Below are 17,275 nucleotides of genomic sequence, written 5' to 3'. Positions count from 1 at the left end.
TGAGGGGGATCCAAGAGTGTCTGGTTCTCTAGATAGCTTGTCAGTTGATGATTAACATGTTTTTCCAAGACTTTTGCTAAGATGGGAAGGAGAGCAATAGGCCTATAGTTGTCTAGAGAGGCGGGATCCAGTTTGGTTTTTTTAAGAAGGGGTTTGATGACAGCATGTTTGAAAGACGGAGGCAAAGTGCATAGAGACAAGGAGTGGTTTAAAATTGTTGTCAGTGCGGGAACGATAATGTCTGAAGCCAACAGCAGAATGGAAGGAGGGGCTGGATCGAGAGAAGAACCAGATTTAATATTAAGAAGTAAATTAGCTACCAGGGTATCAGTAAGGGGTTGAAAAACATTTAATACAGTACTCGAGACAGAGAGGTCAGTTGACTGGTGGTCCAGGAATACTTGAGGAGAGGCAGAAGGAAATGAGGAATATATTTTGATGACTTTGTCCCGGAAATGAGTAGCTAATAGATTAATGGAAGCCTCTATAGGGGAATCGATTTGCGGAACCAAAGTCAGTTCCTTAAAAATCTGAAAAATTGCTTTGTGGGAGTTAGAAGATTCTTCTATTTTAGTACTATAGTAAGTCATCTGGGCTGCTTTAATATTCTGATGGTAACATCTGATGGCTTGCCTATAGGCTTCTTTAGAGGGAAGACTATAGTTATTTCTCCAAATTCTTTCAAGTTTTTTACAGTTCTTTTTGAGTTTTAACAGAAGAGGTGAAAACCAAGGCTTAGTCTTATGAGTGGATTTCTTTAGTCTAGTTTTAATGGGTAGAACAGAGTCTAAGGAAGTAGAAATCCAATTATTAAATGACTCCGCAGTGGTCAACGATGACTGATTATAGATCATGGGAGGAGTGCAGAGCGCATTATGCCATTCTGTGGGAACTAGCTTGGACCAGATTCGTCCTGATGTCTTAGTCTTAGGATGTACGCCTGAAGGATGGTTGTATGAAAGAGAAAAAGACAGGAGATAATGATCTGTCCAAGATAGGGGCAGAGGAGTAAAAATCATAAAATCAGGGACATTGCTAAAAATAAGATGGATAGGGTGGCCTTTAAGGTGAGTGGGATCGGTCGAGTATTTAACCAGGTCCAGAGCAGTCAGAGAGGCTAATAAGGATTTGGCAGAAGGCCAATCTACATTCTCGGAATGAATGTTAAAATCTCCGATAATGATTACGTTGGGAGTGTTGGGGGCTTTATGCCACCGCACTTCTCTAGAACAGACCCTTCTACTGAAAATCTGTCTGATAACCTTTCTCAGATAGTATAGTAATAGTTTTTTAGTATTAGGAAAGTTTAGTAAATAGATTCAATGGTTATGCAGGAGAACGTAATTTTAGAATCTAGACATCAAGTACTTTTCTTGATTTTCTGCAATGTTGCTATTGAAATCTTGGTCTTTTATATGCTGCTTCAATTTAATATTGTACAATGCCTTAACTCTCCATTTGTGATTCTTTATCCTTATACTATGGTTTTGAGACTCACCTATGTAACTTTGGCTTTGAGTCGGTAATAAAGCCCGTTTAAACTTTCATTGGACTCTGAAGTTTAATGTGTGACCATTGATTTGCACTGTAATTGAATTGAATGACTGGGAAAAATTATCTCTTCATCCATCGGAACCGAGACCAGAAAGATATCAAGAGATAGAGGATAGCAGTCCCAGCTCATGCACTGATCACAAAGTGAACATGCAGGAAATATGCACCAGGATTGGAGAGATACCCAGGATTCAAAAGTAACAGACAACCTGATTCGATCAGCATGTCACCAGCCAGTGGTTTGCTCAACGCTGTACTCCTTTTCTGACCAGCCTCATACAAGGGTCATGTTGTAAGCTGAGATCCAGGAGTTGAATTAAGGAGTTGGATTGCCATTCCCTCTACCAGACTCAGGAACAGAGACTGGATTTGAGAAGGTGTCTCTGTGCAGATTGCCCATGAAAGGAATTTGGCGTTCTGGTGGAAAGAGCTGGGCTTCAGCTCATTAGGCCCGAGACTCTGGCATCCTAGCAGGGAACAAGTTATCTTTGAAGATTGTGAAAGGCCAACTGCATTGAAGCATGGGGAGACTTCAGGCAGCTGCTCAAGATAAGGAAATGTACTGCACATCAAGGGAGACAGGGGAAGCTATTTGCTTATATTGTACATGAGAGTGTTTTGCCCCTGACACCTCCTTTGTGCTGTGAGAACGTGTGGTTGCCTCCAGTTACGATCTGTAGCTAGGGAAGAGTGCCCTAGAATTTACCATTCAGTCGCTTGGGCCCTGCCCCAGGAAGGTCATAGTTTACAGCTTTGTCCTTGCTTGCCCTGCCCTTGTGGCAAGCAGGAGCATCTTCCAGGGTGCCCTACTATTAAAAACTCTAGACTGCAACCAGAGGGCTCCGTGGTACAGCTCCCGATAACCTTTTGTGACATGTGAGGGTATCATGGTATTCTGGCACCTGGGCTAGCTACTACCCTTCTGCAGGTAGCCCAGTGACTAATTGACATGTAGGACTCCAGTAACTGTGCCAAAACACCACCCCCACCCTCACCAGACTGCTGACACCATCAGAGCATGACTTCTCAGGGGAAGGGTGGGCACTTTGGTTACTTTGGGTGGTGGGACAGTCAGCAGACCAGGAACATTTGACATCATATCAGCTGCTTAAGCCTACTCACGGTAATTCAAATATTGGTACCTTTGCTCTAGCTTTGAAGATTGACCATGCTCAACACTGTCTGTATTATGTAGGGTTATCTGTTTTATAGTACTTAGAATCTACATACTATAATACTATTTGGAGGTCAGAACTCTGGTTCAGTGGGTCATAGAAAGTTCTGGTTTCATATCTTAGTTTTATGTGTTGTATATTTTTATTGTGTTATTAAAATACTTTTCTTTGATAAAGTAAAGCACTGGTATTACAATTTAAACTGCATTCTGAATGTCTAACCCACCTCACCTCCTTTAGTAAGTCTTAATCTCCTTCCATCTTGCTACCCTGAGAGTCAAGTACTGGAGAAGAGCATTTGGTTACCTAGTTTGGAGTCCAAACTTTGGTTCCAGGATACCAGTGGTGAGGAACTCCAATCCCAGTAAACCCTAACTGTCCAGGTGCCCCAGGAAACTGGTTGTCACATACATCCTCTGACATTTGGTGAAAAAAACGTGTCTGAGATCCTCGTTTTGCGGTAGGATTATGTTTGATGGTTCACTGAGTGGATTGGCCTGCCTGTTGGCTGTCAATGCATGAGGTGGAGAGAGCAACAGAAATACATGCTAGATGTCAGTGGTTCTTAATGACGCAGGCAGCCAAGAACAATGTTAAAGCAGCGGGCAAGTCATGATGGAGCAAGCCAATCAGTGTTGACTCAGACAAGCTCCTGAAGTCCTTGCTGTCCACAATACATGCATCACCTTACATCACCTTTGGATTGGATTAGTCGTCTTCAACCATTTGTTTTTTAGCTTCCATTCACAGTTTGCTGTTACACACCAGAATAAACGTCATGAGGCAATGGATTAGTTCCCTGCAACTGCAGCTATTGGCTATATTGCATTGTGACTGAAGGAATTTCACACATGCTCATCTACCTAAAAAGAAGTGTGCTTCAGGCAGGGCTGGTGGGTAATTGCTTTACTTTGTCAACATTTGTCTTTCTTTTCATTTTCTGTCATTTTTAGGTCAAAGCCTACCAGACAGCGCAGCTCTCTGATTTGCTTTAGACATCTTGGGGACATTCTAAAAGCTAACCTAAGAATGTATTTGTGGTTTGTAACTCACAGTTGCTTGCTTTCTATGTGCTGATTTTATTTCTTTTCGGCTGTCCATCTTTAGTTAGACCCTCCTGTGGAGCATAGCTTGTTTAGTGTGTATCCTTTCACAAGTGCTTTCTTTCTCTAAACAGGCTTATACATTTTTTTTTATCTTGTCACATTCGCTAAGCATCAAAGACAGACATCAAATGTCCAGCTCGGTCTTCTGAAGGAGCTTGGAGTTTATTTTTCTTGCTCTGACTTCAAAGTGAGAAGATTGATCAGACAATTTGTCAGTGTGAAAGGAAAGGGTTTTTTTTCTAGACCATAATAAAAGTGAAATGTCTGTGAATGAACTGTGCAAGTATTTCAGAATGTATCAGAATTAGGAAGGCACAAATAAAGCACATTTCTTTGTAATCCTGAAGTGTGCTGGAAACAAATATTTTAATCCAGTCAAATCAAATCAATACACTAGGTGATGCCATTTCCACACATTATTGCTGTGTGCTGTATAGTTCTATCAGTACAACTGTATGTCTGTGCAAATGTAATGGTCATTTCAGTTTAAAATGCGTTTCCTGTAATGGCAGTGCACGACTACCACACTATGCATACTTCACTCTTTTCCACTCTATACCACTCTACTCCCCTCCAGTCTATGCCACTCTACTTCAAGCCACTGTACTCCACACTACACCATTCTATGCTCTGTGAACTCCACTCTACAGCACTTCACTTTACACCACTCCACTCTACAACACAATACCCTATTCTATGCCACTGCACTCTATGCCACTGTAGGCCACTATACAGAACTCCACTCTACGACACTCCACTCCACGAGATCCCATGCTACTCCAATCTATGCCACACCAATCCACTCTAAGCCACCCTACTCAACTCTAAAACACACTACTCAACTCTATGCCACTCCACTCAACGACACTCTACTCAACTCTATGCTTTTCAACTCTGACACTCTCCTCCACTCTATGCTACTCCACTTTACAACACTATGGGGGTCATTCTGACCCTGGCGGTCCATGAATGACGGAAGCACCGCCAACAGGCTGGCGGTGCTTCCAAGCCCATTCCGACCGCGGCGGTAAAGCCGCGGTCGGAAAACCGGGGCCGGCGGTTTCCCGCCGTTTTTGCCCCGGCTGGGCGAATCCGCCAGGGCAGTGCTGCCCTGGGGATTCTGACCCCCTTACCTCCAGCCTGTTTCTGGCGGTTTTCACCGCCAGGAAGAGGCTGGCGGTAAGGGGTGTCCTGGGGCACTGCCCATGCCACTGGCATGGGCAGTGCAGGGGTCCCCTAACAGGGCCCTGGCCAGCTTTTCACTGTCTGCCTAGCAGACAGTGAAAAGCGCGACGGGTGAAACTGCACCTGTCGCACGGCTGCAACACCGCCGGCTCCATTCGGAGCCGGCTTCTGTGTTGCGGCCTCATTCCTGCTGGGCCGGCGGGCGCTAACTTGGTTAGCGGGAATGTTGGAATGCCGGCAGCGGTCTTTTGGCCGCATGGCGGACGATTGGCGGTTCCCGCCTGGCGGGCGGCAGTGAATCAGCCTATGTGATTCCACGCCACTTTATTCCACTCTACACCACTCCACGACACACTACTTCATTCTACTCCAATCTGTGCCACTCTCTGCCACCCCACTCTACAACATTCCATGCCACTGCACTCTATGACAGTCTACTCCACTGTATGCTCCTCTACTGTATGTTCATCCACTCTACACCCCTCCACTCTAGGCCCCTCCATACCACTCCACCATACACCACTTCATTCTCACCACTCCACTCTACATCACTTCACTCTAATCAACTCCACTCTATTCTACTCTACTACTCTACTACACTCTACTATACTCTATTCTACTCTATGACACTCTACTCCATTCTACTCTACTCAAGTCCATGCCACTCCATTCTACACCACTCTAATCTATAGCAGTGCACGCTACTCCACTTCACTCCAATCTACACCATTGAATCCTTCTCTATTCCGCTCTATCCCACTCCACGACACTCTTCACCACTCTGCTCTACTCCACTCTACTCCATTCTACGCCACTCTGTGCCACATCACTCTAAGACACTCCACACCCCATTTCTTAGCGCCACTAACTTTCAGCCATGTTGAACAGCAGCCTTGCTAGCACACAACTGGCTAAAACACTTTAGCAAAGCCAATAGCCCTTGCATAGGTGAGACCTATTACGATGTGCATTAGAATAAAATGTAAAAAAAATATATACTTATTCTAACTAAATCTGCCTGCTAGGAAGCATCCACGCTGTATGAAAATTATATGTAATGGTGAATTTATTTTTTAATAGAAGTAATTACTGCAAGCACATGGCCTCCAAATTCAGGAAGTGGCATTTTTTGTGCATATGCTTACAACAACAAAAAAAGAATAATAACTCTTATCCAATCGATTGGCTTTGTGAAAGCTTGTTCTAACTGGGTCTGTTATTGACAGAGGCTTTTAAAAATTGGTGTTGTCTGATATATGTGTTCTGCCACAAATACCCTTTACTAGAGTGAGGCAATCGGTGCAAGCACCCTCGAAGCACATTTAAGATTAATGCCTTTTCTATGTGCCAGGTTGCCTATACCTCATACCTCACATATGGCATAAAGGAAGGCTTCGGTGCTGAGAGCAATGGGTGGTCTCCTGCTTACTATTCATAACTATAAAGCACAGATTGGCTACACGTTTCCTGCCAAGTTGGACGAGAACCGTAGAAACAGTGCAGTGTGAGAGGTCTCAAACCACAGCAAATATTGGCCCATATTTATACTTTTTTAGCGCCTCATTTGCGTCGTTTTTTGATGCAAAATCGGCGCAAACTTACAAAATACAACTGTATTTTGTACGTTTGCGCTGCTTTTGCTGCAAAAAAAGTGACGCAAATGCGGCGCTAAAAAAGTATAAATATGGTCCATTGTGTCTGAATACTGGAGCAACGTCCTTAGATGCGTGAGAAGCTCTCGCTGACGAGCCCGGCAAAATCAACCTGTTTTCAGACACTCTCTCTCAGCCACCCTGGAGCATGAGAAGGGGACAGCCATTCGCATTGTTTAAAGGCCTGCGCACAATATTTATTATGCACACATAGGTTCATGTAGATCCCCTTATTGAGACTCATGTAGCTCGTTTAATTACCTGTTTTTATGCCTATGTCACTCGTAGCATTTCCTCACATGACACTTGTTTCAAGCACACATGTCTTGTGAAAACCGTAATACCCAATGAGCGTCACGCATGTATGCCAATAGACCCGATTGAGGAAGCCGTCTCCTGATTTTTAAAGCAAAAAATTACTTTATTTAGGCTATCTCCCGCCTGAAATTGCCTCCGCTTTAACCGAAGTCAATGATGGAAAAGCATTCTCTCGATTATTATTATTTTTTTAAAACTCCCACTTTCCTCTTCTAAAACTTTGGCATGTGTGGTCACATTTACTGGCTGACTTACAGAGAAACTGGTTGGATATGCTCTCATACCTCGCAACTGACTCGTCAGTGGACAGTCGTGAGGTCAAGATTCATTACATCGGTCATTCCTACCGTCAGTCATGTGTACCTGTTCCTCTCAGTGCCTAAAATCAAATAAATGGTAAATGCACATTTCAGAGGTGCAACTCTGTAGCAGAATGTCACTTTCAAAAGACAACTGTGGAGCAGACATGTCTGCTTGAGCCCATTTACTGATTGAAAGGACGGATTTAGCGCGGGCCTGGCCACATGGGCAATATCGCTTTTCAGAATCAAGAAATAGAGTTCATAAGGGATGGATAGAAGGAGAAGTGTAGAGGTAAAACAAAGAAACAGAATGAGTCTACAGGTAGAGCCTGGCAATATTAGTCTTTAGTAGGCCTGGGTGAAATTTAAATTATGCTGACATAATTAGCACAATTTCACAAAATGTATATTACAATTGTTACACAAAATTCCTGATATTACACCATTACACATAGTTAGGCAGCATTCAAGGTAAAAATTTCCACAAATGTACCATTTACTGGGAACATTTACCCAGAAGGCATAGGAACAATAGAATGCAGACGGCTTTTGTTTAAATGCGTACTGGGGTCAAAAACTGACCTTAGTGTGCATTTCACACTAAAATATAGTACAAAATGACTGATTTGCATTTTGCATAATTAAGCATATGCCGCAATTTTGCTTAATTACGCAAAAGCAAATCACGAACATTTTGCACACCCTGGTATTTAGGTCTTTCTGAACAAGGGTAGACGAGTGTTGAGTCTTCTGTTTTCTGGCAGGCGGTTGGAGAATTCTTGGTAGATAGTTTTAGTTTTTCTTGTTTTGGGGTATTTTTGGGTTCTAGATTTTGAATTTTCCTCTCATGTTTCTTCCTCCTCAATTAGCTTTTTAGTTTCTCCTTTTGGTAGTGCAGTTGTTCGATGTTCTGTATTTTGTGTGTGATGTAAGCTATTTTAAAGTTAATTCTGTCTTCTAGGAATAACCAGTGTAGACCTTGTAGGAAAGGGGTGAAGTGGTCTAATTATTTCACTCTTGATGAGTTGAATGTAGGAAGCCATGAAGAGAACAGGCATTGATATAGGAATGTCTCCTAGTGTAGCCTTGCCACTGTCTAGTTGTGAGAGCATCAGAACTTGAACTGCTGTCCTGAAACCTGGAGGGGGATGGATGGGTTGAGTTTCTTCAATGAATGCAACTCAAAGGATGCAGTTTTCCTACTTTTTATTAACATTTCAGGGTCCTGCAGGGACACAAGTGTATCTTTAAAAAAACAAGCATTTGCAATGCAAAGGGTCTCACATTTTCAGTGTAGCGTTGGGGGGTTGGACTATTGTTTTTAGGCTCAGACCCCCTGCTGATTACACAAACTTGCCCATTCCTCCAGAATTCTCACCCGATTCACACATAGCTCAGCTCCTTCCTCTAAGTGCCAAATTGTAAATGAGGTGGGGTAGAGGGTAAGGGATGGGAAAGCAAGAGGATTTTAACAGTGCGCTTGCAGCCTGTGCAATAAAAAACAAGCATTTGCAATGCAATGTGTCTCGCCTTTGCTCCAGTTAGAGATATTAGCGCTGTAAATTCCTAACTGGAATTTTTTTGCCACATAAATTGAAAATGTAAAGTAAAACAGTTGACATAAGCAAGCCGATTCAGAGCGCCACGTCTGCCATGAGCATAAGTGTGAAGAAGAGACACAAAAGGAAAAAGACATTCGCTATCAGTCAAATATATTGGCAAATGTACAATCATCCATGTAACAGGTTCGAAGGCCAAGGAGGTAACAAAACGTCCCCAAGGAGGGACAAACGTAAAGCATTTACCAATGATGATAAACGATTTTTGAAAGGCAAGCCCACGAGCGACTGAAAGTGATGGACATGAGGTGGGCATGGTTAAAAGCCCACATAGATACCAACACGTCAGAAAAGCAGCTCTTGCGTGCTGCTATGCTCAACCTAAAAAGGTATTATCCCATACTGAGGATACATAGGTTTTTCATTCAACCTCATATTGCATATGTTTTCTTAATATGGTAGTGGTTCCTAATATTTAACCATGTGGATTTATATTTAGGTCATGATAACGAAGAACCTTAGTAATTTGGTGTGGATGACTACTGAAGCAGAGAATCAAAGTTGATTTAGTATTGAAAAAATTTGTGTATTGTATTGAATGGGGTGTTTGGGTAGATTAGGAGGAAGTCTGTCTTGCTTCTATTTAAAAAATATGGTTCTAAACCAATGAATGTGTCTTTCAAGGACGTTTGTAAGGGTTGGGATGTTTGATTCTTTAAGACATAATTGTCTATTAGTGGTGTTTTATTGAATGTTGATGCATTTATCTCATAGCATGATCACAAGTGGTTCCATGTACAGACTGAACAGGTATGGGGAAAGAAACAACTCTTGTGGAACATCATAAATTAGGAGTAGTGTTACTGGGCTGCGGGTGAACCTTTTTTTACAAGCTAGGACAATGAACTTTGGAAGGATTGTAAGCAATTTAAAATGTTACCTTCTGTCTCAATCCTGGGTGATGAGATGTTCAGCAGGGTGTTGGGATCAATTGTGTTGAACACCACTAACAGGTCAAGTAAGGCATGCAAGGAGTGCAGACAATGTCACCCAGTGTGCAGAGAATGTCATCCAGCATTTGCACGGGTTGCTATCTGGGTGCAGTATTTGGGTGAGAAGCTGGATTGAAAGTTCCTGGATACCGTGATGTTACAGTAGTGGCCTAGACGTTGTATAGAGATAACATTTTCTAACATTTTGGCTCAGAAGGGAAGTTTGGAGACTAGAGAGTTCCGGGTCCTAGATTATTTCAGAAGAGGGATGATTTGGCAGGAATTTTAAAGATTATACCTCCTTCTAGTGAGAAACGTGTGATTCTTAGCTTTAAACCACGGGATAGTCACACTAATGCAATCACAGAAAGGTTGAAAAATCCACATGTTAAGTTATGCTGTTCTTTTACAGTTGGATTGACTCAGATTTTCTAAAACATTCTTATGGTGTGGTCTTTCGTAAACAAATATAAAAATTCACTTTTTCCTAAATCCCGGATATGTACTTTAGATCTGGTTTTCAGTTGAGACTGAACTAAAGCACCAGTATAGCCAATGTATTCAGCAGTTAAATTCAAAACTTTGCCACTAGACATGGACTAGTCACTAAGGGCCAGATTTGTCAGAGGGTTTTGCCCATTCTGTGTCTATGGGAAAATATGTTCATATTTAGTTTATTTTAACATGTCTATCTGAATTTGCCCATAAAAAACATTTATGTGACCTTGAACAAATCACTTTGGAAGCCTATGGCTCTGTTTCTACATCTGCTACAATGGGGGAGTGAATAGAAATGGTTATGTTAGCAGTATTCTCTATACAACAACATATGACCTCGCTCCCCTCATAAGAAGCTTGGTTCAGATAGGCAGTTGCCAACTCATCTGCTGAAGTGTGTGCCCTAAGTAAATGATGGCTTACCACTTCATGATCCACAGCCTGCTGTACCACCAAACTCACCCTTTTTCAGCCTAACCCTGCTGTCTTCCCTTCTCTTGCATCTCTTTCATCCTTTCACATATAAATTGGTGTTCTTTCCTTTTGTTTGCAATTTACAAGCTAGACCTAGTTGTTTAAACAATATAACTGAAATATCAGGTGCAAAGATGGGATTAAGCATTTTGGGCCTAAACTATCCTGAGGCAGAGTGACGCTTTTAGAAGTGTTTAGACTCACACTGCTGCCCCCAGTGATTTATCTCTGTCTATATAACCCCTCAAAAAGTCATCTCCGGCCCTTCCCTCCTGCCCTCTCTATGCCCCCGTCGCACTAGATAGTAGTCTTTGTGATACCGTGGATGTCACCTTTCATCCACCTGATGCTCAAAGAGTACAGGTGGATATGTTAAAAGCATAATAAAAAGTGAAAACATTGCTTTCTATACTTTCAAGATGGCTGCCACATTGCAGGTTACAACATGTATTGCGCAGTCGTGCTGTGCTAACGCACATGACGATGCACACAACATCCAATTGCATCACGCAGTGCAGCTCCCATCTTTAAGGTATACAATGCAATGTTTTAATTGCTTTCTAGACTGTTAACATAGCTGCTCAGGCAGTGGCAAAAGCTGATTGCATCACTCGCTGAACTTTGGTAAGTGAGACCGACTTACAATGTCAATGTTTATTAAACTAAGCCACCACATCACAGAACAATGCTAACCCTATGTTGCAGAGGCCAAGTGCAACGTTTTCAGAGCAAAACCTGTGTCCTGTCTCCCCATCCAACATAAATATTATGGGGCAACACTGTAACCCTGGGAACATAGGCCAGTAAATACAAATATAGAACAGTGGTTCCCTGCGGGAGAGGTTTCAATCCTAAACCTCTTAGGTAGAATGAAACATATCAATCCAGAATCAATCACTGCAAATTTAACAGCTAATTTAATGTAATCATAATGTACTCCTACTGAGAGTTTTGCCAAGATTTATTTACTTTATCAGCCCCTAGAGACCGATGTACATAGTTACTGTATATGTGTTTTTGTACAGCACCAACACACATCTATTTCACTGATGTCACCTTCCATTTTCACAGTTTCATGTTTGGAGCACCTGTACTGTGACATGTTATACTGAATTAAGTAAGCTGTTCAACCCACAATGATTGATTCTGCCTCTCCATCTAGCAAATTACAGGTGGTGATATGTGCCCATGAAACATGATCAATGAACGGAAAAGTATTTTGCATAATGAAACAATCTCATCTAAAATACAATGCCTGTCTTTGATGCAGATGAAGGCATTCAAGTAACTCTGGGATTTGAGCACATACGCACAAGGGAAGTGTGTGTGTGTGTTTGTGTGCGTGTGCTTAATACATGTAGGTTTTTGTTATTCCAGGACACACTAACAATCATAATGTTTTCTGTCTCTGACATAGGCCCCCATTATGAGTTTGGCGGGCGGCAGAGGCGGCCCACCAAACTCATCCCGTTATCAGGCCCACACGGGTGGCCTGGGCCCTGACGGCCCTAATTTGAGATCCCTGCTGGGCTGGCAAGCAGAAACAGTATTTCCGTCCACCAGCCCAGTGGGGAACAGGGCCTTAACATTGCAGCCGGCTACTAACGGAGCTGGCAGCAATGTGGCGGTGCAGTGGGTACAGCAGCACCAATCGCACATTCCACTGCCCGTAATTCGAGCAGTGGAATGCATGACGGGGCTGTGCACGGGGGCCCCTGCACTGCCCATGCCAAGTGCATGGGCAGTGCAGGGGCCCTCATGGCCCCCCGAGTCCCACATTCCGCCAGCCTTTCCATGGTGGTGTAAACCGCCATGGACAGGCTTGCAGATGGGGACTCGTAATCCCCAGGGCAGCGCTGCTTGCAGCGCTTCCTTGGTGGATTACAACCGCCGGGGCCGTCAGGCTGCTGGCCAGCGGCAGCCTGAGTGTGTCGGAGGTTGGACTGTGGCGTCTCCGCCACGGTCATAATGAGCCGGTCGGACCGCCACGACGGCAGCGGTCCGACCACCACCGTGACCCTGGCGGTCTGGTGACTGCCAGGGTCATATTCAGAGCCATAGTGTCTCTTTCTTCGTGTGTCGGTGCATTTGTGTCTGCATTTGTGTATTTGTTATGGGTCTCTCTTACTTTACGTCTGCCTATGTCTTTCTGCCTGAGATTGTCTTCATATTTGTGTATTTCTGCCTATGCATCTCTCAAAGTTTGTCTTTGAGTCTCTTTGCCTTAATGGTCATTCTACTGTCTGTCTATCTGTCTTGATGGGGTGGGGGATAGGACGTGTGTGTTCCTGCGTTCATGTGTGTCCGGGCTTGTTTGCACGTCTACATGTGTTCTGTCTCCCAAGATAAATTATAAGAATGCGCCAGAATACCTATATTTTTAGGAATTTCTCAAAAAGGACTGTTTTATCCCTTTTCTGTAAGTTATTTTTGTGCTTTCAATTTTCTGATTGAATGAGGAACACAGATACACAAGCATTTGCAATGCAATAGGTGTTGCATTTGCTTGAGTGAGAGCTACTGGCGTTGTAAATGCACAACTGGACTTTTCTTGCCACATAAATTGGACAGCGCTGCTGAATAATTTGGTCCTCTCTGCCACATAATTCCAATGGCCCTACATATAACTAAAGCACTTCCATTTACCTTCTTCCTCTATCTGCAGCTAAAAATTAAAATATTGCCATTATTTATTATTTCTTTATATATTATTATTTTGTGGTCCTCGGTGAGTTATGGGCAAACATGTTTTGTAAAAGGGATGTCCTGCAAAGAATTATAGAGGTGAGTTTACGAGTGCAGCGAATATTGTAGTATCTTGACTGTAATGCTTAGAACAGCCCCTAGAGGGTACCACTATAAAAATAACATTTGTAAGAAACATGGTCATGTAACCATATAGTCAGACCCTAGGGAATCTAACCACATGAAAACACAATTGCAGAATTGGTGCAGTGTAACCATATATTTAGCCCGTAGAGGACATTATACACTACACATTTCAGGCCTACTAGCAGTCCTACTAAAATAATACTACAAACAAGCCCCTTAAAACACAAACTCCCAGCTGTAAACCAAAGGTTCCAGCCATGAGAGATCTTAAAAAGACACTGACTGGTGGGAGGAGTTATTATTTTGCAGTCCCCCAACCTAGTGTGGGGCCCAGAGATGACCTAGACAGAAAGAGTGTGTTGTTTTGAACGTTCTGATCTGGGCCCTATTGTCCTAGAACCACAAGATGGTGAGTTGTCGGCAAAAAATGTTTTTTAAAAGGAGTGCACTGCAAAGTATTATGGGGCACGTTTCTGAGTGCAGCGAAAATTGTTGTATCTCGATTGTAATGCTCAGGACAGCCTCTACAGAACACATAATAAAAAAAGCATTTGTAAGAAACATGGTCATACAACCATATAGGGGGCCCCTAGAGAGCATTACAACAGGAAAGCAGAATGCCAGAAAGTAATGCAGTGTAACCAAATATGTAATCCCTAAAGGGTGTAATGCCTTACACATTTTCAGGCCTAGCAGGCCTACTACAATACTATTACAAACAAGGCCCTTAAAACACAGACTACTCCCAGTTGTAAAACAAAAGTTCCAGCCATGAGAGAGCTTAAAAAGACGGAGAATGCTGGGGGAATTTACTATTTTGGGGTACCCCCAACCTAGTGTGGGGACCCAGAGAAGACCTAGACAGAAAGAGCACATCATGCTGATCGGTTTGGTAGTGGTCCGATTGTCGCAGGACCATCACAGGCTGAGTTATGGGAAAAAATGTTTTGAAAAAGAAATGCCCTGCAAAGCATTATAGAGTGAGTTTCCCGAGTGCAGTGAACATTGGAGTATTGGCTCTCCCTCTGTGTCGGGAAAGCTGCTTTGAGGATTTCTCTGTTTTTTTGTGTGTTAAATGCTCCAGTTTGTATATTTTTCAACTGCTAAACTTGTTAAGTGGCACTCATGTGAAGCGCTCCTCAGATCACGGTTGTGCTACATGAAACTTCTCATAGTCATGTTAAGCGCTCCTCTGTTCGAGTTTGTGCTATATGAAACTTTACGCCGTCATGTAAAGGACTCCTCCGATCGAGTTCATGCTATATATGAACCTTTTATAAAAAGAATTTTGAATACATTAAAAAGAATATCCCTCTAGCTTTCAGCCTTTGTGCACAGACACCACAAAGAAACAGCGGAATGCCCAAAACAAGGAAGAGAAAGAAACAAAATACAGCCATGCAGCGTGAAGCAGTGAGTGAAATTAAAAAAGTAGTGTGTCCCATTAAGATATATGGCCGATTGTGCAATAATCCATATAAAAGGGTCAGTCTCCAAGGCGATAACAAAGCAGCCTCAAGGCGGAATAAAGGTATAGCATTTACCTACCAAATCAAGGGAATTTTAAAAGGCAAGCCAAGGAACGAATGAAAGTGTTGGGCGTGAGATGGGCGTGTTGCAAGCCCACAGATGTAGATTACATGTCGAGAGACAGCGCGCTGCCTAGTCTCGACCTAAAAACAAGCAAAGTTCATGAAAGTATGGGGCAGATTTAAGAGCTCCTTGCACCATCTAACGACACATTAGCGTCATTTCTTTTTACGTTAATGTGGCATTAGATGGCCAACAACGCTGAGCCAGATTTACAAAGTGGTGTAGTGCAATGCATGCATTGCGCCACCTTGTAACACTATATAACACTTTGCGCTACAACATGCATGCGCCATGCATAATATATACAAAGGGGGTGTTCCCCTGTTAGGGAGCCTGAAAAAATGGCACAAAGCAATCAAAGACATTTCTTTGCTGCATTTTTTTTGCCACTTTTAACACCTGCTCAGAGCAGGCGTTAAAAGAAGGCACACCATTCATTAGTCATAATAGGCCTCAATGGGCTGTGCAGGATAATCCTGCAAAGCTCCGAACTAGCGTCAAAAGTTTTGATGCTAGTTCTCTAACTACTGCCATGGTGCACCGTATCTTATCTACGGTGCACACATGGTGGCATTATGGTGGGTGCTCCACCGGGTTCAGCTCCACTTTGCTTAAATCCGGCTCTGTGTCCTTTGTGGTTCGGAAATGCTCTTGTGATTTTATGCGCCATCTTCCAAGCGTTTTTAAGACTGTCCTGCCCCACCTCACACAGTGAGATTAAAATGAAACCGTCCAAGACACCTTGCAAATGCTTGCGGTTAGACCCGGGACTAGGAAGTTGATCTAAATTAAGACAGAATGACAGGAGAGGGCTCAGAGTGCTACCACCAGACTAATGAAAAATGTTCCTCGGTAACAGAAGGATGACATTAGAAAAGTATACACCAACTTTCATAAACTACAAACATATAGTAAGACGAGTAGGAAATGAGAAATGTCAAAGCTAACAGGTCTGATTTAGGAGCGCATGCAGCATTTTTTGCAAAGTAGTGCAATATTTTTAAAAATTTAGAAAATATAAAACATGTAAAGAATAAAGAAATGGAACAGCAGCCAAGGTGCACCAGACCCTGCAGTGACGTATAGTCTTTTCCAGGAGTTTATTCACTTGTGATAAGGAAAAATACAGCCACTCATAGTGCAAAACACACAAACAGACTAACGGGTAAATAGGGCTGACCAAAAGCCCCTACTTATATGTAAGTATTTTTATTATGCTTTTTTTTAAAACATGAAGCTGGTGAGTCGATGAAAGCTGCCTCTAGGCCATCCCTAAAATCAACTAAAAAACAATGGAACTTGCCTGCGACTCTTCCAGGATTCGTCCTTAATGTGTCCATGAACTGCGACATCGTGTACAGCTCGTTCCAGATTCGGCTCATGTGCTGGATTTCCGGCTTTGCGAGCACCACCTGTTGAACATCTAGATATGCACGAGCCAGTCTGAAAGCAAAACGTTGGTGCGTTATTAGCAATTTGTTTGATTTAATTTGTAATCTTGTTTTTTCATTTATTTTGCCAGTCTGCTCTAGCCTGAGCACATTGAATTGACTCAAGCACAAGTCACCTGAATTATGGCGTGATTCGCGAAACGATGGAATAGAGCTACGAATGTGGCTCAGCCTTTCCCAAGTTTGCGTGTAGCCAAAAGTTTGTATATTGTGTTCTTTGGGAAGGCAGATTGAATAGTTGGTCTATTTAGAGTAAGAGGTTTTAAATGGGGTGGCTCGGTGAGCTCAATGCTTGCTTATGAAAAATGATGTCACAAGTTGGATCCTGATGAGACAAATTCAGCCTCCCATTTCTCTGAGGTCGGTAAATTGAACGGCATAAATGTAGATTTTCCTAGTAACTTATGACGGAAAGTCTTAATTTTATTAAAGACACAGAGGCGAGTATCATGCTTCTCTAACTTGCTTTATTTCAAACAGCAGCAGTCAAGAAAAACTACAATTCCCATGAGGCTAAGGGGGACAGAAGCCAATGGGAAGAAAAAACGTATCGGGAGATGAACCAATGGGAACAGGAAACATGG

General features: G+C 42.7%; 1 protein-coding gene across 3 annotated transcripts in view; it reads right to left on the bottom strand.

Annotated features, from left to right (window-relative positions):
* The window catches only part of ABCA4 (ATP binding cassette subfamily A member 4), a 1,046,570-nt gene that overhangs the window by 848,985 nt on the left and 180,310 nt on the right, over window positions 1–17,275 (bottom strand). For all 3 annotated transcript variants that reach the window (XM_069231419.1, XM_069231421.1, XM_069231420.1), the window contains one exon: window positions 16,544–16,683. In XM_069231419.1, the coding sequence (XP_069087520.1) occupies window positions 16,544–16,683 (140 nt within the window). The remainder of the gene's footprint in view (window positions 1–16,543; window positions 16,684–17,275) is intronic.

This window comes from Pleurodeles waltl, chromosome 4_2 (genome assembly GCF_031143425.1).
Source record: "Pleurodeles waltl isolate 20211129_DDA chromosome 4_2, aPleWal1.hap1.20221129, whole genome shotgun sequence".
Taxonomy (NCBI): Eukaryota; Metazoa; Chordata; class Amphibia; order Caudata; family Salamandridae; genus Pleurodeles; species Pleurodeles waltl.
Note: the sequence above shows the minus strand (reverse complement) of the source record. Positions and strands in the feature narration are given on the sequence as shown.